Below are 26,893 nucleotides of genomic sequence, written 5' to 3'. Positions count from 1 at the left end.
TGCAAATAACATTTCCCTCTTTGCCGTTTGGATAAATGTGGTATTCAAGGCTGTCCTAAGGGCTGTGATCCTTTGTAGCTTAGTAATAGAGGGCCTATCAACATACACTGTCTCAGCTGCCTTCAAGTGAGCCTCGCGTAGGTGCAGTTGATCTCCCTTTGTCTTTTCTGGGTCGCAGAATGTGAGATGATCAAACCTCGTGCATAAGCCTTAATGGTCTCCCACATCGTCGACAGGTTACTGGCCGTACCTGAATTAATTTCCAAAAAGGTTTTGAATTCTTGAGAAAAACATTTTATAAATTTGCTATCCTTCATTTAAGAAGGAATCCATATGCCAATGTTGGGGGCCTGTCCCATCGTCCCTAGTCTGATCTTCCATATATACTGCGAAATGATCAGAGATTGCTATATTACCTATTTTGCAGGACAATCTGGAACTCAAAAGGGTCAAGGGAGCAAAAAACATATCAATTTTGGTCTGACACTTGTGTGGGTTAGAGTAGAAAGTAATGTCTGCCCTGGGAGTGAAGACACCTTCACACATCTAGTAGCCCTAGCTCCTTATTCAGATCCGTCAATTGTCTGGATCTAAGAGATATACCCATAGTACTCTTGGGTATCCTATCTGTTTCTGAGTCCATAATACAATTAAAATCTCCTCATATAATTATATGGCGTGCCCCAAAAGCCATCAACTTGGAAAACGCTTCTGTTACAAATTTGAAGGGGTATGCCGGGGGGCAATAAATTTTCAAAATCACATACTCCTCTCCATTTATTAGGCATTGATCAGTATATACTGTCCAGATTCATCTTTTATCTGGTTTAATATTTTAAAAGGAAGATTCTTCTGAATGAGAATGACTACTCCCCTACTTTTTGAGCTAAAAGATGAGAAAAGGGTGTGGTCAAATCCACCCTGTTGTAATTTTAAGTGTTCTTTGTCAAGTAGGTGTGTCTTCTGTAAAAGAGCTATATCAACCCTCTTTTTTTAAGGTTTGATAATATCTTCTTCCTTTTGATTGGTGAATTACTCCCCTTGGTAAAAACAATGACTGCAGCTGCTGGAAACCAGATTCTGGATTAGTGGTGCTGAAAGAGCACAGCAGTTCAGGCAGCATCCGAGGAGCAGGAAAATCGACGTTTTGCCCTCCTGATGAAGGGCTTTTGCCCGAAACGTCGATTTTACTGCTCCTCAGATGCTGCCTAAACTGCTGTGCTCTTCCAGCACCACTAATCCAGAATTACTCCCCTTGACATTCCAGGTGCACCACCTAAGCGAATAGCTAGCCATGATCGTCCAGACAGGCCCGAGACCCCCCAGGAGGAAGAACCCCCACCCATTACACCCTGAGTAAAGACCATGGAAAATTCACAAAAGCAAAAATTCTTTAAGACATTTACACCAATACAATTAAAAACTATTCCTAAGTAAAAAAAAACAAAACACTTTTGAAAGGAGATTTTCCCCCTTGCTCCGAGGGGGTGTAACTACCTATCAATAACCCCACCATAACCTTGCCTAACCAGTGCCCTGCCCTTGACCCAGGCATTATAAAATGGAGTAGACAAATTCAAGTGTTCTATAAAACCAAAGTTGAAAGTGAGTGACCACCCCCTCACACCAACACCTAGGTGCATTTAGCAAGCATAATACAAAATATAAATATGTAAAACTACAAAATTACAATCCTAGCAATTATTAGAAAACAAAGTAAGATGACAGAAGAAGAGAACTCCGCTCTAAAAAAAAGGACAAAACAAACCCCCCTCCCACACAAATCAAATAAGCTGCACTGCCTGTAAAAAAAGAAATCACATAGTGAATAACAAAAAAGCCCCCCCCCCACCCCCTGGAGAACGTAATGAACAAAAAAGGGATGGAAAAGGAAAGAAAGGGTAAACCCGGTGGGGGGTGTGTGGGTGGGGAGGTCAAAGCAAAATCGTTATCCATACAGTTTGAATCTTACAATCTATTTAAGAGAGTCCAAAAATTCTTTAGCCTTCTCACATGACCCACAGTTGTATATAGATCCTTCATGGCTGAAGCACAGTGTTGCTGAGGATGTCCAGTCTTGAGTTGCTAAATATTGGATATTTAGGTCTCTTAGGTGCTTCTTCGCCTCATCGAGTGCCCTCCTTTTGCAGATCACAGCTGGAGAAAAATCCTGAAATAACATAATCCTGGAACCCTTGTGCATCATGGCTTCCCCAGGACTCTGGAAGCTTCCAGGAGCATCTGCTTCTCTTTATAGCATTGGAGCCGGAACAGAACCGGGCGGGGGCGCTGGTCCGGCCCAGTCCTGCATATAGCAACCCGGTGGGCCCACTCCACCTGCACCTGGCCTGATCCCGACTCCAACTTTAATATTTGAGGGAGCCATTGCTCCAAAGAAACTGCAAGCTGGCCTTCATCTTCCTGTTCAGGAAGGCCCAGCAACCGAATATTTTTTCGATGACCCCAATTATCAAGGTCATCTGTGCTCTTCCAAGGTCCGGACACGCTGCTCGAGAGCCCGAACCCAGCCCATGGCCGATTCGGCAGCAGCTTCCGAGGTTGCGGCCTTTTGCTCCGCCCCTCTGATGCGTTGTTCGAGTTTTTCAATTTCTCGGTCGTGCTTCTGCAGCATGACCGAGAACGACTCCCACCTGCTCCTTGATTCTTCGATGAAGGCGTCGATCCTCTCTCTTGCAGCTTGTTGATCACAGAGACCAGGCTCGCCATGCAGGTAAGTACCCTGAGGTGGCCACAGATGTCTCTGCTGCTGCTGGAGAGGGTGGGGGAGGGGTCCCTGCCTGTTGCGAACTTTGGGAATTTTTGCCCTTAGTCATTCTAGGAACAACACCAAACTGTTCAAGTTTGATGTAAAATGACTAAGTATGCTGATCAAAAGCTATTTTAAATGATTTAAAAGGTGTGGTGAAGGCGGGTGCCCCACTTTGCCCGATTCTTAGGCAAAGCACTACAGACTTGTTGGGTCGCCACCATTTTGAATCTCCTATCTATGCTTTTAACTACATGATCTGCCTGTATTGTTCGCAAGACAAAGCTTTTCCTTGTGCCTCAGTACATGTGACAATAAATTCAATTCAATTCAATTCAGTTCAACCGGTGAGTTGTTTAATTGTCCATCACCATTCACAACTGGTTGTGGCAGGACTGCAGAGCTTGGATCTGATGTGTTGGTTGTGGGATCGCTTAGCTTTGTATATCCATTGCTGATTAGGCTGTTTGACATTAAAGTATTCTCGTTGGGTGGCTTCACCAAGTTGACACCTTATCTTCAGATATGCCTCCTGCATGCTATGTTGAACCAGAGATGATCCCCTGGTTTGATGGTAGTGTTTGAGTAGGAGATATGCCTGGCCATGAGGTTACAGATTGTGCTGGAGTTGAATTCTGCTGCTGTTGATGGTCCAAAGTGCCTTGGGGATGCCAAGTCTTGAATTGCTAGATCAATTGGACTTCTGTCCCATTTAGCATGGTGATAGTGCCACACAATATGATGGAGGTTATTCTCAAATGTGAAGGCAGTACGTTATCTCCACAAGGACTGTTTGGAGGTCACTCTTACTGATACTGTCATGAAGAGATGTATTTGCAGCTGGCAGATTAGTAAGAATGAGGTCATGTATGGTTTTCCCTTTTGTTGGTTCCCTCACCACATGCCATAGACCCAGTCTAGCAGCAATGTCCTTTAGGACTTGACCAACTTGATCACTGCTGCTGCTGAGCCGCTCTTGGTGATGGACATTGAAATGCCCCACCCAGAGTACATTTTCTGCCCTTGTCATTCTCAGTGCTTCCTCTAAGTGTTGTTCAACATAGAGGAGTACAGATTCATCAGCTGAGGGAGGATCATATGTGGTAATCAGCTGGAGGTTTCCTTGCCAATGCTTAACTGGAAGCCATGAGACCTCATGGGGTTCATAGTCGATTTTTGAGGACCCCCTGAGCAACACTTCCCTGACTGTATACCACTGTGCTGGCACCTCTGCTGGGTCAGTCCTACTGGTGAGACAGGATATATCCAGGGATGATGGTGCTGTCTGGGATATGGCGAGGTGTGATTCTGTTGAGTATGACCATGTCAGACTGTTGCTTGACTAGTCTGTGAGACAGTTCTCCCAGTTTTGGAACTAGCTCCCAGATGTTCATGAGGAGGACTTTGCAGGGTCCACAGTGCTTTTCCTGCCATTCTTTTCTGTTGCCTAGGTCGATGCCAAGTGATCCGTCCGGTTTCATTTCTTTGAGACTTTGTAGTAATTGGTACAGCTATATGCTTGTTATGCCATTTCAGAGGGCAGTTGAGAGTCAACTACATTGCTGTAGGTCTGGAGTGACATGTAGGCCAGGCCAGGTGAGGATGACAGATTTCCTTCGCTGAAGGGCATTAGTGAACCAAATGGGTTTTTCTGACAATGATTTTATAGTGATCAGTAGATTCTTAATTCCAGATTTTTTAAATATAAAAAGTTGCATTCAAATTCCACCATTTGCTGTGGCAGAATTCTATCATGGGACATTAGCTGAGTTCCTAGATTAACTGTCAATCAACAATACCTCCAGGCTATCTCCAACCCAGTGAGTGAGCAAACACTTCGCAGAGACAATATAATGTGGGGACATTATGGAATTTGGCAGGAAGATTAGAGAATTGAGCATGATTTAACTGGGGAAAGACAGCAGAAAGTTGCAGCACAAAAGGATTTGAGGGTCCTTGTGCATAAATTACATAATGCTAGCATCCAAGTTTAGCAGGAAATGGGGAAGGAAAATGGACTGGTGACCTTTTATGTCAAAGAAAATGGAGTATAAATAAAGAGGTGTTGCTAAAGCTGTGCAAAGCATTAGTCAGACCACAACTGTTCAAAGTATTATGAACAATTTTGTTCACCTTATCTAAGAAACGATATACAGGTGTTGGAGGAAGAGAAGGTTCACGAGGTTGATACTGGGTACGGAGGGATTTCTATATGAGAAGTCATGGAGTACGTTTGGCCTTTACTCATTAGAGTTTAGCAGAATGATAGACGACTTTATTGAAACAAGTAAAAATTTTTATAGGCCTTGACGGAGTAGATACTGGGAGATTGTTTGCCCTTGTGAGAGAGCCTAATTCCAGAGAGCATGATCTCTGAGGAAGTCACTGCCAATTTAAGACAGAGACAAGGATGGATCTTTCTCTGAAGGTAATCAGTCTATGGAATTCTTTACTGAAGAGGTCTGTAGAGGTTGGGTCATTAAGTATAGATTGTACTTGCAGATACTCAGGAATGTGTGCAGGAGTAGCAAAAAGATTTCTAAGTGATTTAAATAAAGAGTGATTTAAAAACTAAAGAAGTATATAAATGGAAAACCAAAATCAGATGAAAGAGTATCATCTGTGAAAAGGGAACCAGAATATTCTTTCATTTTTAAGAAATTGGCTTTATGGCACAACTGTGCAGTCTGAAAGAACCGAAGGTGAGCTTTTGCAGTTGACATTTGTCATGGGATTCAGCAAACCTGTTGTTAAGTATATTTAAGGTTGACATCGACAGATTTAATCATTATGGAAATCAACAGTTACAGAGTCATAGAGATGTACAGCATGGAAACAGACCCTTCGGTCCAACTCGTCCATGCTGACCAGATATCCCAACCCAATCTAGTCCCACTTGCCAGCACCCAGCCCCTATACCCCCAAACCCTTCCTATTCATATACCCATCCAGATGCCTTTTAAATATTGCAGCCTCCACCACTTCCTCTGGCAGCCCATTCCACACATGCACTACTCTTTGTGTGAAAATGTTGCACCTTAGGTCTCTTTTATTTCTTTCCCCTATCACCCTAAACCTATGCCCTCTAGTTCTGGACTCCCCCACCCCAGGGAAAAGACCTTGTCTGTTTATCCTATCCACGCCCCTCATGATTTTATAAACCTCTATGAGGTCACCCCTCAGCCTTCGATGGTCCAGGGAAAACAGCCCTAGCCTATTCAACCTGTCCCCATAGCTCAAATCCTCCAACCCTGGCAACATCTTTGTAAATCTTTTCTGAACCCTTTCAAGTTTTACAACATCGTTCCGATAGGAAGGAGACCAGAATTGCACGCACCATTTCAATAGTGGCCTAACCAATGTCCTGTACAGCTGCAATATGACATCCCAATTCTTGCATTCAATACTGTGACCGATAAAGGAAAGCACAACAAATGCCGCCTTCACTATCCTATCTACCTGCAACTCTACTTTCAAGGAGCTATAAACCTGCAATCCAAGGTCTCTTTGTTCAGCAACACTTCCATTAAGTATATAAGTCCTGCTAAGATTTGCTTTTCCAAAATGCACCACCTCGTATTTTTCTAAATTAAACTCCCTCTGCCACTCCTCAGCCCATTGGCTCATCTGATCAAGATCCCATTGTAATCTGAGGTAACTTTCTTCACTGTCCACTACATCCCCAATTTTGGTGTCATCGGCAAATATACTAACTATGCTTCTTAAACTCACATCCAAATAATTTATATAAATCACAAAAAGTAGTGGACCCAGCACCAATCTTGTGGCACTCCACTGGTCATAGGCCTCCAATCTGAAAAACAACCCTCTACCATCACCCTCTGTCTTCTACCTTTGAGCCAGTTCTGATCCAAATGGCTAGTTCTCCCTGTATTCCATGAGATCTAACCTCCCATGGGGAACCTTGTTGAATGCCTTACTGAAGTTCATATAGATCACATCTACCGCCATGCCCTCAACAATCCTTTTCATTAATTCTTCAAAAACCTCAATCAAGTTGTGAGACATGATTTCCCACTCACAAAGCCATGTTGACTATCCCTAATCAGTCCTTGCTTTTCCAAATACATGTACATCCTGTCCCTCAGGATTCCCTCCAACAACATAGTGGGCGGCACGGTGGCAACAGTGGTTAGCACTGCTGCCTCACAGCGCCAGAGACCCGGGTTCAATTCCCGCCTCAGGCGACTCTCTGTGTGGAGTTTGCACATTCTCCCCATGTCTGCGTGGGTTTCCTCTGGGTGCTCCGGTTTCCTCCCACAATCCAAAAATGTGCAGGTTAAGTGAATTGGCCATGCTAAATTGCCCGTAGTGTTAGGTGAAGGCGTAAATGTAGGAGAATAGGTCTGGGTGGGTTACGCTTTGGCGGGTCGGTGTGGACATGTTGGGCCGAAGGGCCTGTTTCCACACTGTAAGTAATCTAATCTAAACTTGCCCACCACCGACGTCAGGCTCACTGGTCTATAGTTCCCTGGCTTGTCTTTACCGCCCTTCTTAAACAGCGGCACCACATAAGCCAACCTTCAGTCTTCTGATACCTCACCTGTGACTATCGGTGATACAAATATCTCAGCAAGGGGCCCAGCAATCATTTTTCTAGCTTCCCACAGAGTTCTAGGACACACCTGATCAGGTCCTGGGGATTTATCCACTTTTATGCGTTTCAAGACATCCAGCACTTCCTCCTCTGTAATATGGACATTTTTCAAGATGTCACCATCTATTTCCTTACTGTCTATATCTTCCATGTCCTTTTCCACAGTAAATACTGACGCAAAATACTCATTTAGTATCTCCCCCATCTCCTGTTGCTCCACACAAAGGCTGCCTTGCTGATCTTTGAGGGGTCCTATTCTCTCCCTTGTTACCCTTTTGTCCTTAATGTATTTGTAAAAACCCTTTGGATTCTCCTTAATTCTATTTGCCAAAGCTATCTCATGTCCCCTTTTTGCCCTCCTGATTTCCCTGGTAAGTATACTCCTACTGCCTTAATACTCTTCAAAGCATTCACTCGGTCTATCCTGTCTATGCCTGACATGTACTTTCTTCTTTTTTTTAACCAAACCCTCAAATTTCTTTCATCATCCAGCATTGTCTATACCTACCAACCTTCCCTTTCATCCTAACAGGAATATACAGTCTCTGCACCCTTGTTATCTCATTTCTGAAGGCTTCATATTTTCCAGCCGTCCCTTTACCTGCGAACATCTGCAGCTCATCAGCTTTTGAAAGTTCTTGCCTAATACCGTCAATTTTGGCCTTTCTCCAATTTAGAACTTCAACTTTTAGATCTGGTCTACCTTTTCCCATTACTACTTTAAAACTAATAGAATTATGGTCGCTGGTCCCAAAGTGCTCCCCCACTGACACCTCAGTCACCTGACCTGCCTTATTTCCCAAGAGTAGGTCAGGTTTTACACCTTCTCTACTAGGTACAACCACATATTGAAACAGAAAATTTTCTTGTACATGCTTAACAACTTCCTCTCCAACTGAACACTATGGCAGTCCTGGTCTATGTTTAAAAAGTTAAAGTATCCTACCATAACCACCCTATTATTCTGACAAGTAACTGAGATCTCCTTACAGGTTTGTTTCTCAATTTCCCTCTGACTATTAGGGGGTCTAAAATACCATCCCATTAAGATGATCATCCCTTTCTTATTTCTCAGTTCCACCCAAATACCTTCCCCAGAGGTATTTCATTATCAAAAATACCACTCTTCTTCCTCTCTTGCCTCCCTTTCTATCCTTCTTGTAGTATTTGTATCCTGAAATGTTAAGCTGTCAGTCTTGTCCATTCCTGAACCATGTTTCTGTGATTGCTATATATCCCAGTCCCATGTTTTTAACCATGCCCTGAGTTCATCTGCCTTCCCTGTTAGGCCCCATTGCATTGAAGTAAATGCTGTTTAATTTATCAGTCCTACCTTGTTCTCTGCTTTGTACCTGCCTGCCCTCGCCTTTGTTTTCAATTGTACCAGTCTCAGATTGAGCTCTTTCCTCATTAACTTCCTGGGTCCCACTCCCCCCCCCCCCCCACCTTCCTAGTTTAAATCTTCCCGAGCAGCTCTAGCAAATCTTCCCGCCAGTATATCAGTCCCCTTCCAATTTAGATGCAACCCGTCCTTCTTGCACAGGTCACTTCTACCCAGAAGAGATTCCAATGATTCAAAAGTGTGAATCCTTCTCCCATACACCAGCTCCTCAGCCATGCATTCATCTGCTGTATTCTCCTATTCCTATCCTCACTTGCTTGTAGCACCGGGAGTAATCCAGACATTACTACTCTCGAGAACCTCCTTTGTATATTCCTGCATAACTCTCTGTAATCTCGCTTCATAATCTCAACCTTTTCCCTTCCTATGTCGTGGTTCCAATGTGTATGATGACCTCCTGCTGGTCCCTCTTCCCCTTGAGAACATTCTGCACCCTCTCTGAGTCATCCTTGATCCTGGCACCAGGGAAGCAACACACCATTCTGATTTTTCATTGCTGGCCACAGAAACGTCTGTCTGTACCTTGGACTAGAGAGACCCTAACACAATCGATCTCTTGGAACCCGACGTACCCCTCATTACATTAAAGCCAGACTGATACCAGAAACTTGGTTGTTCATGCTACATTCCCCTGAGAATCCATCAAACCCTACGTTTTCTAAAACAGCATACTTGTTTGAAATGGGGATAGCCACAGAAGACTCCTGCACTACCTGTCTACCGCTTTGACCTTTCAGGAAGTTAACCCATCTATGTGACTGCATCTGCAACTTTTCTCTCCCTTTCTGTAACTGCCATCCGTCACATCCTCTTGCTCTTGTAAATTTCTCATTGCCTCTAACTGTCGCTTCAACAGTTCCATTTGACCTGATAAGATTCAAAATCAATGGCACTTATTGCAGATATAATCCTCTGTAACATGTAAACTCTCCCTCAACTTCCACATCTGACAAGAAGAGTATATCACTCTACTAAAGGCCATTTTTGCTTCATCCAATCTGCAGACCCAGAAAATAGCCCTGTATTATTCCTCTGTAAAATACTGCTTCAGGCTAACTTAATACTTATTGCTTATACTTTCAAGTTTACTCAAGGGACATAGCTCAATAAAACATATAATCAAGAAAGAACCCACTCTATTCACTACTACAGACTTACAGCTAGGCCCCAAGGCCACACTTCAAACTATTGACTTATCTGTTTCTGTGCTTTGAGCTTTCCCAAACAGTTTACTCCATGATCAGTTGTGAATTTCACTGTTTGTTAATCTTCGCAGATGTACTCTGGCGTCCATTGATACATGAATTAAACAGCAAAGGCAGTAACTGCGCAGGTTCACTGCTATGTCAGAGAGCAGTGTGGGTTTCTTTCTCTATATCTCTCTTCTACACTGACCTCACATGCACTGCCTTTGTCTGTTCCTCTCCCTCTTAAAAGTGCTGTTATGTTGATTTTTTTTCCTCTAAAGTTCCAAAATGATGCAACAGCATATACAACAGTAATTGCTGCTCCTGGAATTCGAGGAAATCACCTCCAACACCTCGAAAACCTCAAAAAAGGAGCATCCTTTTCAGCCAGAAATTTTTCCCATCCTCCATCTTGGATTACCCAGAAAACAGGAAATTGGAGTTGAGGATAATCAGGTTAGCCATGATCTCATTGAATAGTAGAGCTGACCTACTTCTGCTCCCTCTTCCTGTGCTCTGATGGACTATCGGAAGGATGTTTTGAAACTTGAAAGGGTTCAGGAAAGATTTATAAGAATGTTGCTAGGGTTGGAGGGTTTGAGCTATAAGGGAGAGGCTGAATAGGCTGGTCTGTTTTCCCTGGAGTGTTGGAGGCTGAGGGGTGACCTTCTAGAGGTTTATAAAATCATGAGCATGGATACGATTAATAGACAAGATCTTTTCCCTGATGTGGGGGAGTCCAGAACTAGAGGGCATAGGTTTAGGGTAAGAGGGGAAAGATTTAAAATGGACCTTAGGGGCAATGTTTTCACGCAGAACGTGGTGCCTGTATGGAATGAGTTGCCAGAGGAAGTGGTGAAGGTTGCAACAATTGCAACATTTAAACAGCATCTGGCTGGGTATATGAATAGGAAGGGTTTAGAGGGATATGTGCTGGTTGGTGTGGACGAATTGACGCTATGACTCAATAACAGTTCAGACTATTGGAATATTTGGAAAATCACAACCAATGTGTTCATTATGTCTCTAGCCATCTCTCTTAGGATATAGGCCATCAGGTCTTGAACACTTGAATTTCTCTGGTATTCATTCACTATTGATATTAAATAGCCTCATTCCTCATGCTAATTTGCCCTTAATTTTTAATGTGCAACTCATTTCTTCTGTGAAGACTGACACAAAATGTTTTTTTCATGTCCTTGCCATTTCCTCATTCTGATGATAATTTCTCCTGTTTCTGTTTCTAAGGAATCTATGTTTAATTTAGTTACTTTCCTTTTACATACTTACAAAGCTGTGATAAAGTGCTTTTTTTGAATTCCTGCCTAGTTTATTTTCATTTTATCTTTTCCTTTATTATTAACTTCTTGGTTTCTTTACTGATTTTTTTAAAGCACTTGCATTCCTCACACTTATTGGTATTCTTTGCAACATTTTAATCTAATGCTATTCTTGACCTCAAGAACAGAAGGTTCAATAACCAGGGGACCTAAGTTTAAATTAATCGTCAAAAAGAACAGAAGTAAGATGAAGATAATTATTTTAATGCAGCAAATTATGTTTACGAATGCATTGCCTAACAGGTTGATGGAAGCAGATGCAAGAGTAACTTTTCAAAGGGAATTAGATATATAATTAAAGGGGGGACTTTACAGGCCTGTCAGGAAAGAAAGAGGCTAACTGGATATCTTTTTCAAAGAGTTCCACCATAGGCCAAATCACTGCCTTCTATAATATTTGTTTTATATTTGTTCATGGGCTATGGCTACTGCTCCCTGCATCTTATCCTTAATTGCCATTGAGTGGCTTGCTAGGCCATTTAGGAGACAGCTGCATTGCTGTGTGTCTGGAGTCACATGTAAGCCAGACTGAGTAAGGGTGACTAGTCTCCTTCCATAAAGGACATTTATGAACAAGGTGGATTTTTATGACAATGAACTGATTCCATAATCACCCTTAGGCTAGTTTTGTTTTAAATTCCTGATTGGTAATGAATTCACCATCTGTCTTTGTGGAATCTTCTGAGCCCTTGTTCCCAGAGCATTATCCTGGGTCTCCGGATTACTCATCGAGTGACATTGCTACAATATCTATGCTTCCTTGAAACTCTGATTCTAATTGTGCTAATGTCCCAAATTAAATGCCCAACTTATGGATTGCTTGTTATATACTAACTTCAAATCTACCTGTCCATGTTATAAACACTCATAATTAAGTTTGTTGAAATTGTTAGTTGATAAATTCAAGGGTGACTGAATAATGGCTATCTAATATTTACACCATTAATGGAATGCCAAATGGCAAGTAGGTAAACTTTTTAGTTTTATACTAGTGTCCTAAATACTTTTGTTTGAGTGAGATAATAACCAAACATGGCATCACTTGGGTAAACAACCTGTCAGTAAATTATCTCTCAAATACTATAAGCACATTGTGTCTGCATTGGTCATCAAACACCCAACTGTTGTAATTCCAAGTTTCTGTACTTAACATGAATTACTGTTTATTGCTGTAAACAACTATGGACTGTTGACATTTAACTCTACTAGTTAAAAGTCTAAACTCCTTATTAAAGAAAAAAAAGCCCGCACACAGAAAAAGTTTACACAAACATGTTGGTGTTAGGGGTGGAGGGAAAAACTAAAAGGCAGTTCAACATGAAATGATCCTTCTGCTTGTCAAGATTTCTTGTTATTTATTGCTGTCCTCAGGGTGCTTCTTATTTGCTGGAGAAACAGAACAACTGGTTCACAAAAGTCTCTTGGTTATTGGTTAAAAGTCACAGCTTCCAGCAACTGGTTAGGAAAAATAAACTGGCTTCCTTCAGGCTTTAGGGGACTTCACTTACTGCAAAGAGAGATGCCATCTATAGGTCCGAAGGCTTCTCATTCACAACCACAAACTGTTCACCTACCTCGGAACCAATCACATGGTTTTTGTCAGGCAGAAGACCTTTGTTATCAACAACTGATTATCACTTCTCAGACCAATGAGTGACTTGCTGGCCAGATTGGCTGACACAAAGGATATTTACAAAATCTGTAATTAACCTTCCCCCACTGCTTTAACAAGTAATACTGCAAATGTCACTCCCAAAGAGTGTAGTAACTTGCTTTTTGAAAGTGCAGTAATCCCTTCGACAAACCTTGGTCTTTTTTTCATCAGTCCTTTTCCCATATCAGTCTGCAGTCAAAAATACAAAAATGAAAAAGGTATGGTCTTTACACATATATTCATGTTCTTGTGTAAATGTTATATAAGGCATTTTCACGATGCAGATCAGTTGGTAACTCAGGATTGAATGCATTTTGAGTCTTTTGGCACCTAAGGAATAATTAGTTTAGAGGAATGTGCATGGCATTTATGAAATGAAGAATGACAACTTATTAAAGTAGTCTTTTACTGACTTACAGTAGTTGAATGATGTGGAAGTAAGAAAAATATTTATATTTAAAATACCTTTCACAAAATGTTGGAATATCCCAAAGTCATTTATGTTTTCTTTAAAAACAGGTAGTTTTTGCTGTGATGTAGGAGAGATTGCTTTAGGATTAACAGAACAACAAATCTATTATGTTTCTTTGTCACAGGAACCTAGCCAAGGGAATAAAACAAATGCGGGAAATATTAAGAGCTATGGAAACAAGACCCACACAGAATTTCAGAATGGTAAGGCTGAAATGAGACATTTTGTAAGTTTTTATTTCTGAACCAGCTGATCATATTGAACACATTTTTTAAATATAAAAAGCAAGAGACAAGTCTATGCATTTCTACATGTAAAGATGTGCCAATTCTCTCCTTAATAACCTGCTAGCATTAGATAATGTGCATCACCCTAAGCTTGCCTCACAGTGTTCCATTTTCTACTATTGACTCAATTCAATAATGTCACAGAACATTGCTGTGAATCAATGCTGCAGCCTGAAGCTCAGTGTCATAATGTTGTATGTCTGGCTTTGTCTGTGAGATAGAACAGTAATTCTTGAATAATGTTTATGAAAGTGTGTATTAGCTACAAATGTTGATTAGACTACCTCAATTGCCAGAAGGTTTTGAGTATCCAAATGACCAGTTATCTGTCAGAGAGCTTCATTTGATATGCAGACTTTTCTCATTAGTTTCAATGACATTTCAAATGCCTTGTTCTCATTTATAGAACTATTAGCTTCATGATTCTTTTATATAGTTGGCCGTTTCTGAGAATCTTGTTTCCAGTAGAATCAGTACAATCATTCAGTATGTAATTAGTGACATGTTAGAGCTTGAGATCTGAGTTAATGCAGCTTTCTTTTGATTGGATGTTACTGATGTAATGGTAAAGTGGGGCTAAATTTATACACTGCCAACGAGACATTGATGTGGCCAGTTTGACTCAGTGTATCTGCGGTTCTCTGAATATTTTAAGTGAATGCTTGATAATGTATCTGTGACTGTGAAACTGAACAACTTTAGAGCTTAATCTTACACTCCTGCCGTTTTATCTTTCAAAGAATATCATAAAATAGTTATGACTTGGAGGTGCCGGGGTTGGATTGGGCTGGACAAAGTTAAAAGTCACACAACACCAGGTTATAGTCCAACAGGTTTATTTGGAAGCACTAGCTTACGTAGAACTGCTCTTTCATCATGTGGTGAGGAGCGGCACTCCAATAGCTAGTGCTTCCAATTAAAACTGTTGGACCATAACCTGGTGTTGTGGGATTTTTAACTATGAAATAGTTAAGAATAGAAATTAAGATTCAGTGCAAAGCAAATGTAAAGGACTCCACTTGTGCAGATGAGTTGCTATTTGAAGTAAATATTCTATCATTGCAATAAGATGTTCCTTAATCTCTTCTGTTATTACTGAAAGCTGTGGATTATGGGTGAATCTGGCATGTCAAATTACCCATTTTCCTGACTAAAAGTCATACTTTTGCATATGATTTGGTACTCTTTTTGCCATGACATGCTATTCTGTCATTAGTAGTCAGCTTCAATTTTCCAGTACCTTCTAACTGTACAGAAAGGATCAAGCAGTTAAAATTGGCTGTGCTGCGAAGGTGCATGTGAGTTTAAGACCCCACTTTTTATATCAGGTATTGATGACATTTCGAAATAGTGATGAGCCACACTCTCCCCTCCAGTTTACTTTTATACTTGGCATATAAGTTGACCAATATTCTCTCTAATATTTATTTTGGTGCTCAGACCTCCTGAGATCTACGTGCAGCAGTGGTCTGAAACCGGAAGTTAATGTAGAGGCATGGTGGTCAGCATGCGTGGAACCTTGGATTGGCTGCACTTCCACAGTTTAGAGGGAATGTTGAAGTTGATTTCAGTTTTTGGAGGGTTTTTGACTTATATGCCAACATCTGTGGTAATCATTTATTTCTTTGTATTGTAATTTTTAATTTTCAGTTGAGTCAGGATTGAAACTTTATTTGATTATTTTCAAGGACGTGATTCAATTTTCCCTTGCAAGTACTGTTTTACCAATTGTTATCTCCAGAATCCTGTATGAAACAGAGACCCAGGTTTAATTCCAGCCTTGGGCGACTGTCTGTGTAGAGTTTGCACATTCTCTGTGTCTGCCTGGGTGTTTGCTAGGTAGCTCCATTTCTTCCCACAATCTAAAGATGTGCAGATTATGTGGATTGACCATATGAAATTGCCCAGTAGTGTCCAGGGATATGCAGGTCAGGTGAATCACCCATGGTAAATGCAGGGTTAGAGAGTAGGATCAGTGGTTGGGTCTGGGTGGGATGCTCTTTGGAAGGTTGGTGCAGACTCGGTGGCTCAATGGCCTCTTTCTGCACTGTAGGCATTCTATGATTCTATGAAATTGTTGGGAAACTCTTCATAATATCAAATTGGAAGTGTTCATGCCACCACTAGTTACTGTGTGTGATTTGATCTCTTTGCCTGAGAAAGGATGTATTGGCAATGGAGGGGGTGCAGGGGAGGTTCACTAGGTTGATTCCAGAATTGAGAGGGTTGGCTTCTGAAGACAAATTGTGCGGACTGGGACTATACTCATTGGAATTTAGAAGAATGAGGGGAATCTTAGAGATACATATAAAATTATTAAGGGAATGGTTAAAATAGAAGCAGGGAGATTGTTTCCACTGGCAGGTGAAACTGGAACCAGGGGACATAACCTCAAAATAGGTGGGAGCAGATTTAGGACTGAGTTATGGAGAAACTTTTTCACCCAAAGGATTGTAAATCTGTGGAATTCCCTGCCCAGTGAAGCAGTTGAGGCTACCTTATTGAATGTTTTTAAAGCAAAGGTAAATTGTTGAAAAGTAAAGGAATTGAAGATTATGGTGAGTGGGCAGGTAAGTGGAGGCGAGTCCACGAGAAGATCAACCATGATCTTATTGGATGGCGGAGCAGACACATTGGGTCAGACGGCCTACTCCTGCTCTTATTTCTTAAGTTATGCTCTCATGAATGTTAGTTCATTCCATTGTAAAAGGAGAAATGTATTTGTAGAGCATCTAGTATGGTCTCAGGACTCCTAAAACCTTTCACAGTGAATGAAGTACATTTGAAGTGTGGTCACCATGTTGTAAAATAGGGACAAAGTACATTTGTACACAGCAATACCCAGAAAGAGCAGAGAGAAAAATGACTAGTTTATCTCTTATAATAATGTTAGTCGAGTATTAAATGTTGACTGAACACTGAACAAGAATCCTTATTCCTCTTTTAATCCATCTGAAATAACATGGGTGGGCTGGCTTAATCTCTCACTCAAAGACAGCCTTACATTCATTCTGTATGCTCTACAAGATGTACAAAAGTCTCTCGTATGGCTAAAGTATAACCACCTGACTGGGGTGAAAGTATTACTACTGTGCAGGCTCTGAACTGTAAATTTTTCAGTGTACTTTTGAGGGTGAAAGTATCTGAACATTGCTACCATTTTAAAATTGATATAAGAACATAAAATGTCAAGGAATTATGCAAGTTATTTTATATATCCAAGCTACCTCTTGCATATCAAAGGCGTTATCCATAAACTTGCATTTATGAATCAAGTCTGCAGGATTTCTTTCCTGATCCACAAAATAGTTGAATGAAATTCTAGAACTTCATTACTTAAGTCTGACTTGTTTGCTTTCACAGATGTTGTGATGGTCACAGTACCACAGAAACACACATCCATCCCATACTAAATACTTTTATTAAGATATGTTTTGATGCTTTATATTGAAAAATGGGTTGTGGTTATATTCTAATCAACTCTGTTGTCTTCGCTTCCAGACAATAGCCAAACAACTGGCTGAGGTACTTCTACGAAATCTGTGTGAGGACAGTTATTGGAATCCATTTTCAGAGCCACCTCCTGATCTGCTGAAAAATGAGAAAAGTGACACTTTTCAGATCACACCAACCACTGGTCCTCAACTGTATAAAGGAGATAAGTATGTGTCTTTACTTATGCATATTGTTTATTATTCATGCCCAAATTATATGGAGCTGTAAGGAAAATGCTTATCATTCCCATGAAAAGAATGATAAGCTGATTTCATTCACCGTTAGTTTGGTGAAATAGAATTCACTTCCCATTTATATCCTCCCACAAAATGCACCCATATAAAATAAAACTGCAAATTTTTTACAAAACCATGTTGTAGTCTTCCTTATGCACATGTAAACAAAATTAACGTACAACAGACTAGTTCATTACTCTGAACAAGTTGCTGAGCATGCAGCAAACAAACAGCATATTTGCTCCCATTGTTTTGCTGTTTCATTTTTCCATTTCTTTCAATAATGAATTGAAATTCTGCTTGAAGGGGATGACAATTCTTCGCTATTGAGAAATATCGCATTGCCTACTGCAGCAGAAGGTGTGGCTTTGATCTGTGAATAATGCTCTCACTGTGATTGAGATGTAGCACAAAGATGCAGAGTGAGAAGACATCAGGTTCAGTCCCTAATCTCTGCTGATCTAACTGATCTCAGCCAAGACTGAATTAATTCATTCTAACAATTCACCAACCTGCATTTCCTAGACTTCTGTGAAGGAAGGTTGTTTGGTTAAGTAGTAGATCTTGGTCAAAGAGACCTTTTATGTTTTCTTTTAAGAAGTAAGATTTTCACTTGCATGGACCACTGGATATTCCAAAATATTTTCTGGCCAATAAGATATTTTTGAAGCACACTGTTATGATATGAGACAGCAAGCCAAATCAAATCAGCCTCTCTATCTTTGTGTTCACAACACAGTAAAACTAAAACACTCAATGAACCTCAAAATTTCACCAGTGGTTCCTAACCAGACTTTAAGGATAACAGATATCAGAGACCAGCTTTATAGCTCAAACAAAAATTAACAATTTGTTAATGTTGTAACTTCAGCAGAGCAACAGCAAGATAATTTAATTAATGTCTATAATTTTATCCCAAGCTTCTTAAAAACAACCCCCACACTCTTATAAACATCTTCTAGTTGGCTTCATTTATTTCTCACAACTGGGATTCTATGCTCCAAGCTTTCAATAAGTATAACTGGAGGGTACCTTGAGAGCAACCAAAACTGCTTTCCAGCAGCTTTCACTGACATAACCTTTCTATCTAAAACACAGTTCAAACTTTGGTTCCTATTTCTGTTTTGTCCAACATTCTCTTTGTTAGTCAGTACCAACCTCCCTGACATGGCCTCTTTTAACATGCAGACATTCACCAGCCTTTGAGCTGAAACTTATACAGTGTTCTTTGAACAATAATCAACCAGCATTTGACTCCCAGGTCAGGTCTCATTAATAAATACCAGTTTGTTTGTTCCTCCCACTTTTTAAAAAACAAGCTGCTGCTCACAGTCCAAATATCACCTTCAATTCTCAGCCCATGGCCCCTACCAAAAATGAGAAAAGAAAATAGAAAATTATTGATGTCTCAATGTCTCAACATGCCTCCTACCTCAAAAGAATGAAATGCTATTTCAGAAATGTATTTATGACAAGGTTATAACAATTTAAATGATGAAATCGTCACAAAACTGACAACTAGTCAATTCTTCTCCCATCAGCTTCTTTCTTGGTTACATTCTTACATTTGACACAATTTACATTTGAACTAAAGCATCAGCAGGTACATTTTCTTTCCCAGAAATGTGTACAATTTTCACCTTAAGTGTTTGCAACAGTAAACCTGGTTGAAACAATCTTGGAGTTTTAATCTTAAATCTCTGAATAAAAGTTAATGGAATATGATCAGTTAAAACCATCATTTCCATGTTGAACATAAAGTGTTGAAGACCTCCCAAAACTGCCAATGCCTCCTTTTCCATAGTGGAATATCTTTTCTGATATTGATTCAATTTCTTGGAAAATAACCCACTGGTTTTTCCATCTTGACCATGATCTCCTGTAGGAGAAGTGTTTAAATCCCTAAATTGTTCATGTTCATCGCAAACTTAAAGGGTTTATCGAGGTGAGGTGCAGTTTATACAGGTTCATTCATTAATATTGTTTTCAGCTTTTCAAAGGCTGCCTGACACTCTGTTGACTATACTATCTTTGTCTGTTAGTGTAGCAAGTTAGCTATAGTTATAGCTATTGCACTAATACCAACCTGGCTGACTATAATTGTTTAAACAAGGTTTCTAACTGTTATATATGTTCTATCCATATACTATGATATCATCTAAGTAAACTATACAATTAGGAATTTTGACTGTAACTTTGTTTGTTAATCATTAAGATGTGTCTGGGGAGTTTTGAAATCCAAATGGCATAACCAACATTGCTGCAATCCATTAGGTGTGACAAAAACAGAAATTTCTTTAGCCCTTCTTATGAGTGGGCTCTGTCAATTTTTTTTAACAAATCAATTTAAAATCAGAGTGACACATTACCAAGCCTATCAATACAATCTTCTAGTTTGGGAATATGGTACAACACATCTTTGTGATTGTATTCATTTTCCTACACGTAATCTAGTTGAACCATCTGACTTAGGAACAAATTCTACTGGAAAACTCCACTGGCTTGGTTAGATAAATTGATTCTCCAACATGCATTGAATTTTCTTTGTTACTTGGACTGTTTCTTTGCGCTTAACCGATATGGGTTTTATTTTATCGAGTTTTGATTACCTACATCATCATCATGCTTGATTAATGTGATTTACCCAAGTGTATATTTGTATCTCACTGTACCTCCCTCTCGCTCTTTCTCCAGGTACAAAAGTACAGTGTCTAAATGCTCTAATACCTCCAAATGTGTTAATCCAATACCAGGAAGTTTGCTTTGGGAATTGGCCATTTCTCCTTTGCTCTCATCCTTCTTTCTTTTACCTTCCATTCTTCCAATTAGATATGTCACCTTCCTAGCCTTTTAACACATTTCGTAGGGACCACTTGACTTTGCTTTTAATGGCTCACCTTGTATGGGCAACAATATTACAACATCATCTCCTGCTCCGAAATTTCTAGTTGTCGCATGTTTATCTGCCCATTGTTTCATTTTGTTTTTGTGAAGTTTTCAGATGTTCTTGTGCAACTCTACACGCTTTGTCAACCTTCTGAGAAATGTGAATACATTCTGAAACATTGAAGATTAATTTTGCAAACTTAACAATTTATCCCTGAGCAGTTTCAATGGTTTTCATAATTCTATGTCTATAACTTATTCAAGTAGACTTTAGTCAGTGGATTCATTTTGAGAATCTCTGGTCGCAAAAAGGAGAAAATGTAAACCTTTATCCTAGTCCTATGGGCACTCCTAGCAATCGCCTTTGTGAAACCTCTCTAAAGTACCTTGGGTGTGCGGATGGTATGCAGTTGATTTCAGTTATTTATTCACCAAACTATTGGCAATATCCTTGAAAGGTTTTGACGTAAAGCTTGACTCTTAATCTGACTGTACTTCCATAGTTAGATCATCAGCAAGTGAAAATGTGTTACATCATCCATAACACCTTAGCTCTGATTTTCCTTCAGGAAATAGCCTCTGGAAATTGAGTAGTCATATCCATACTTGTAAGAATACATTCATTTCCAGCTTTTGTTTAGTTATGGTCCTATATAGCCTACTGGTACATGATTGAATGGTTCGTCAGAAGACAGTATTAGAATTGGGGTTGCTGGTTTAATTACCTATAACTTGATGACTATGGCATGTTTACAAAACTGAATAACATCTGTATGCAGTTTTGGCCAATAAAATACGCATTTACGGAAACCTGAGTTTTTTAAATTTCATGTGCTACTCACAATATCTTCTGACAAGAGATGGGCGGTACCACTACCTGGTGAATGACTGCTCGTTTTTCATTTGTGGTTCTATGAGGGGTCTTTACCTCCTCATCAGCATTCTGTTCTTAAGATAACAGCATTCCAGAACTCCATCGACCTCTAGCACAGTCAGCTCATACTGAGGTAATTTATTTAATTCAGGATTTTTTTTGTCTCAGTTAGTAATGCTGTATCAAATACTCATAGATACATACAGCGCAGAAAAGTCCTTTTGGCCCATTGAGTTTATACTGACATAACTACCACCAAAAGTGTGCTAATCCCAATTTCCTAAACTTGACCCATATTTTGAATGTAATGATATTTGAAACACTCATCCAGATATTGCAATATTTGAGGAGATTTGTAGCTCAGGTTGAGGTTAAGATTGTAAGTTTGCTCACTGAGCTGGTCGGTTTGTTGTCAGATGTTTCGTCACCATGTTAGATAACATTAACAGTGAGCCTTCACTGAAGTGCTGGTGGTCTGTCCCACTTTGTCTTGGTCTGTTAAAGTGGGTGATATCATTTCTGGTTCTTTTTCTCCGAGGTTGGTAAATGGGGTCCAAATCGATGTGTTTATTGATGGAGTTCTGGTATCAATGCCAGACCTCTAGGAATTCCCATGTGTGTCTCTGTTTAGCCTGTCCTAGGATGGATGTGTTGTCCCAGTTGAAGTGGTGTCCTTCTTCATAACAACACTAGTGATAGTGGGTCATGTCTTTGGTGGCTAGTTTGTGCTCATGTATCCTGGTGGCTTGTTTCCTGCATGTCTATTGGATATAGCATTTGTTGCGGTCCTTGTAGGGTATTTTGCATACAACATTTGTTTTGCTGGTTGTTGGTACAGGACCTTTTTAGGTTTATCAGTAGCTGTTTCAGTGTGTTGTAGATTTGTGGGCTACCATGATGCCAAGGGGTCAGAGTATTCTGGTAGTCATCCACGAGATGGTATGTCACTACCATACATCAAAGACATCTCTGAGTTTCCAGCAGTTGTTCCTGGATACTGAACAAAAATCCCTTCTCAGCCCAAGGACGTTGAGACTTAGCTAAGTACCCCCAATCCTACTGTAGCTTAGATCAACTAACTTTGCACAGACTGGCATTTAAACTTGGAGCTATCTTGGTCTGTACAAATCAATACCACACCACATGGTGCACTTATCCATTGACCCCTTGAATGCCTCTATGTTTTAATCATCATCAATTGTGTACTGATGTATCAGAGACTAAATGTAAAGATGCTTCACAGCATGCTAATTGAAAGGCACAGAATTAAGTGTTTATGCCATTTTCAAAGGAAGCTTTTTTTTTATCATTGATGAATCATACATTGTCTCTTTAGTTATTGGCCTTGTTCTAACAATGAATGAAAGAAATCAAGAAGTGTGTACTTTGCCTAATTCAGTACATTATTTGTTTTTCTCAGTCTCTTCTGCCCAGAGGACATTGTTGAAGAAGCACTCCTACTTCTTCGTATCAGTGAGTCAATGGTAAGCTACACTGTTAAGTAAGAATAAAAATTCTAGTTCTTTTTGATGAATCATAAATTTTTCATGCCCTTGGTCATAGATTTATCAACTGAAGTATCTGGAAAACTCCACTGCATTTTTGATAGAGAGCCTTTTTTTTCCCATTAAAAAATGCCATGAAACTACAACTCTTTCTCCTATGATGAAACACGTACTGGCTCTGTAGAAACTCTGGTAAATTAGCTTAATTAAGTGGAGTAGAGCTATAACTGTCTGTTAAGGTGTTTTTGGTGCAGTGGTTGAGTCCCTATTTATGGGCCAGATGTCCTGGGTTCAAGCCCCACCTGTTCCAGAGATGCGAGATAAACTTCTCACGACAGATTATAAATATTTTTAACAATCATCGGTTGCTATCACTTTGCTCCTCCTGGAAAGTCTGTGAATATTGGGATCGTGGAAAATATTGATCATTGGATGTGATGGCCTGCTATCTTGCTCTTGATTGAATAGCCTTCAATAGATTCTTGTATCAATTATAAGTGAATTACTGAAGGAATCAAAGTATTTGTGGAATTCTTTCCTCGAATGGATCAGGCAGAGTAGGGAAAAATAAATTCAAAGTTTGAAGGAAAGGAAAAATCAAAAAGGTAGCTAGTAGGGTAGGTGGTGACATAATAGTCACCAAATACCACAGATAGCATCCCACAGGTGGTAACAGAGTGGTGTTCAATCAGCAAGGAGTAGCCCTGGGAGCCCTCAATATGGACTCCAGACTTCATGAAGTCTCATGCCAACAGATAAGACACTGGCAAAAAAACCTCATACTGATTATCATGCATCACCTCCACTTGGCTGATAGATTAATACTCCTGCATGTTGAACACCACTCGGAGAAAGCATTGAACATGGCTTGAAATGTACTCTGGGTGGTGTAATTTGATGTCCATCATGAAGAATGGCATAGTAGCATCACTACTGATGGAGGGAGCCTAGTCCTAAAGGGTATAACTGCTGGACTGTTAGTGAGTGAACTAAAAATCTGAAAGTCTACTGAACCTTGTCTTCACTAATAGATCTATCTATCCACAAAGTTATCGCTAGGAGGGATGACCACACCATCCTTATGAATTGTAACCTGAAAAGTGGAAGAAGTGACAAGACAAGAGTAATAAGATGGTTAAGAAGATTTTTGGGACACTTGCCTTTGTCAGTCGTGGCACAGATTATGAGAGCATGGGGTTGTTCACAGCTTTGGTTAGGCCATAGCTGGAGTACTGTGTGCAGTTCTGGTCATCACATTATAGGAAGGATGTGATCGCACTGGAGCAGATGCAGAATATAGGCAGCCTTTGAGAAGCTAAAAGCAATCTTAAGAAATGAACTATGGTAACAACACCTAACTTTAACAAACCACTTAAATGACCAGTAGATGCTAGTGATTTGGTGATTGGAGTAGTTCTCTTAAAAGGTGACAAGGTTGGAGTTACTTTTCCAAGAACCAAAAGAACTGCAGATGCTGTAAATCAAAAACAAAAACAGAAGTTGCTGGAAGCACTCAGCAGGTCTGGCAATATGTCTGAAGAGAAATCAGAGTTAATGTTTCGGGTCCAGTGACCCTTCCTTAGAACTTTTTGAGGAAGGGTCACTAGACCTGAAACATTAACTCTGATTTCTCTGCATAGATGCTGCCAGACCTGCTGAGCTTTTCCAGTAACTTCTGCTTTTATTTTTCCAAGAAGTTCATTCAACATCAGGCAAGATATTCCATTGAGGAAAAAGGGGATTGTCAGGACTTGCAGTTCTCAACATTTTACAGTTTTTGTTTGACATGAGAGCTATGAGACTTTTTTTACTGATTGTAATCTGTAAACTTTTATTGGGAGATTTAAGACTAAAACTCTGAGATTGTTTGGATGGTGCTTGTTATTACAACCTTTTAATATAAAAATTGTATATATTTCAGGTAAAGAAAATGTAATTGCTGATGCTTTTTCTCAAATGTGGAAAATTTAAGAATGTATAGAGATAAGTTTTAATTGTTTTAAATAAACGTTTGAATTTCACTGTGTTGAGTGATAGTGAGGTTGAATTGATTTGATTTGGCTTACGATCCCTGTGTCATAACAACAAGATATTTATTAATAGTTGTAATGGAAGTTGTATTCAGGGGAAGTTTCGTTAGTCCATGCAGAAGAAAGGAAAAAAAGGATATGCAGGTAGGATTAGGTGAAATGAGACCTGCAAATTGTGTTGAAGATGAACACTGGTATAGACCCGAGTCAAATGGCTTCTTTCAGCAGTAATTCTATACACAATTTACCATCACATATTTAACTTACTAAAGTAGAAATCAATTTTGTTTCTCCATTGGAGGACAGATGTTTAGCAAATGCTTGCTGCCTGGATTCAATGTGTTTAAGTCAGATTGATGCTAGTTTATTTTAGTTTGATTGTGGAGCAACTCATGTTTCATGTCTGGATTTCTTTTTCAAGAAAATCAATTTCAATTGATCTGATCAGAAGAAAAAAATCATTGCAATCATTAGTGACTATCTTTAAGTATTAGTCACTTGCCTTTTTTAGGATAGTTCATTGATTAAAGAAAAGTGCAGCCGATGCAAAATGTCATATGTTATTGATAAAGTGACTGCGGGTGAATACAATATTGTTAGTGCACAGTGCGCTAAAACAAAGGAAATTAATACAAGGTGTTTAATCTTGTAATGCTGTGGATTTGCAAGGCTTTTGTTTTACAGCATGTTAAGCAAAGGTTAGATTATTAGCAGGAACTACTAAATATCCATCAATGCATGTGATATACATTTATATTGTGGAACCTTCCAGTGTTTAGAGTGTCACAATATGATGTTTCTGCCTTTGTGTGGAATGGCTCTGTTTTCATTATGGGGTGCAAAAGGAGGTCATTCAGCCCATTGTGCCTTAAAACTTAATCCGATAGCTCAGTAAGCTTTTCCTTGAAAGTTGTTATTGATTTTGCTGCTATCATACTTTTAGTTGGTACATTCCAAATCATTATAACTCTAACAAAAGAAATCCTTATTTTTTCAGTAGTATTTTTGCCATTTTTTTGTAAATATTTTTATTGAGAAAAAGATTTTTAATTTTTTATAAAATTAGAAAATTACTACAAAAAAAAGCAATCATAATATAACAACAATAACAGTAAACAAACTACTGCTCTACTCCACAAACAATTTAGAAGAAAAAAAAAGAATAAGGAGAAAAAAATCCTATGTAAGCTACAATTCTTCTGCAGTGTGACCAGCCTGGTCCAGGTCTCCTCCATCACTGAATTGATCTTCTCTCATAGTTTCATCAACTCCGAGACCAGGCTCTGCTCCACAGCTAAGTCTCTGGGGCGTTCGCGGAGGCCAATGCTGCAGCCATGGGCATGTGCGCTGCTGCAGGGGAGTGCCCTGCTTGGTGCTATCCACATTCTCCTTTTCCCTGAGTCATTTTTCTTAATCAGTTAAACTAACATACAGCACTTTTGGGGATCCAAAACTACCGATATTTACCACAATGGGTGAGAAAGGGAGGATGAGTGCCGACTGTGTCTGGGTTCTGGTGCAGTGCTCAGCAAGGCAGACCTACGGGATCACCACTATCTTGGATCTCCCGTATTTTTGCCATTTAGTCATAGATTTGAGCCTCCTGATTATCGTTCTGCCTGCTGCCGAATATAATTTTTTAAATTTATTCTGTCTAAATGGTTGCGAATTTTATTTCTAGGGAGAATAATGTTGGTTTCTTTAGTCTCTTTACTTGTGAAACTGAAGCTTCTCACCTTGACCTCATCAGAGCTAGGATGCAAGAAACAGACTTGAACACAGGGACACCATTTTGAAAAGCATGGGCAGAGGGTGCTGAAGAGTTGAGTAATCATTGGATTGGAAGTGCACCAGGAGTATTACATTTAACATTTTGAGTTTGATATGATGCTTCATCAAAACAGAATGGTGGATATACTTTTCTGAGGGCTGTGGGTGCAGGCTGGATGAGCATGATCAGCATACTGGCTGCTGTGAATGGTCAATAGGATGTGTTGATTAACACTGTGTCTACAAGTTGTTGGGGTATAAAGCCTACATATCTGGCAGTACACTGGCACTGAACCTCCTATCATATTATTCATTTGTGTGGTGCTGTGCTTTTCCAACGCCACTCTTTTTGACTCTTGACTCTCCAGCA

General features: G+C 39.8%; 1 protein-coding gene across 1 annotated transcript in view; it reads left to right on the top strand.

The window, feature by feature from the left end:
* LOC140482887 (tetratricopeptide repeat protein 7A-like) overlaps positions 1 to 26,893 on the top strand; it is a 361,467-nt gene that overhangs the window by 67,019 nt on the left and 267,555 nt on the right. The window contains exons 6-8 of the mRNA XM_072580610.1: positions 13,565 to 13,643; positions 17,229 to 17,389; positions 22,639 to 22,702. Of these exons, the coding sequence (XP_072436711.1) occupies positions 13,565 to 13,643; positions 17,229 to 17,389; positions 22,639 to 22,702 (304 nt within the window). The remainder of the gene's footprint in view (positions 1 to 13,564; positions 13,644 to 17,228; positions 17,390 to 22,638; positions 22,703 to 26,893) is intronic.

Source organism: Chiloscyllium punctatum, chromosome 11 (assembly GCF_047496795.1).
Source record: "Chiloscyllium punctatum isolate Juve2018m chromosome 11, sChiPun1.3, whole genome shotgun sequence".
In the NCBI taxonomy this organism is placed as follows: domain Eukaryota; kingdom Metazoa; phylum Chordata; class Chondrichthyes; order Orectolobiformes; family Hemiscylliidae; genus Chiloscyllium; species Chiloscyllium punctatum.
Note: the sequence above shows the minus strand (reverse complement) of the source record. Positions and strands in the feature narration are given on the sequence as shown.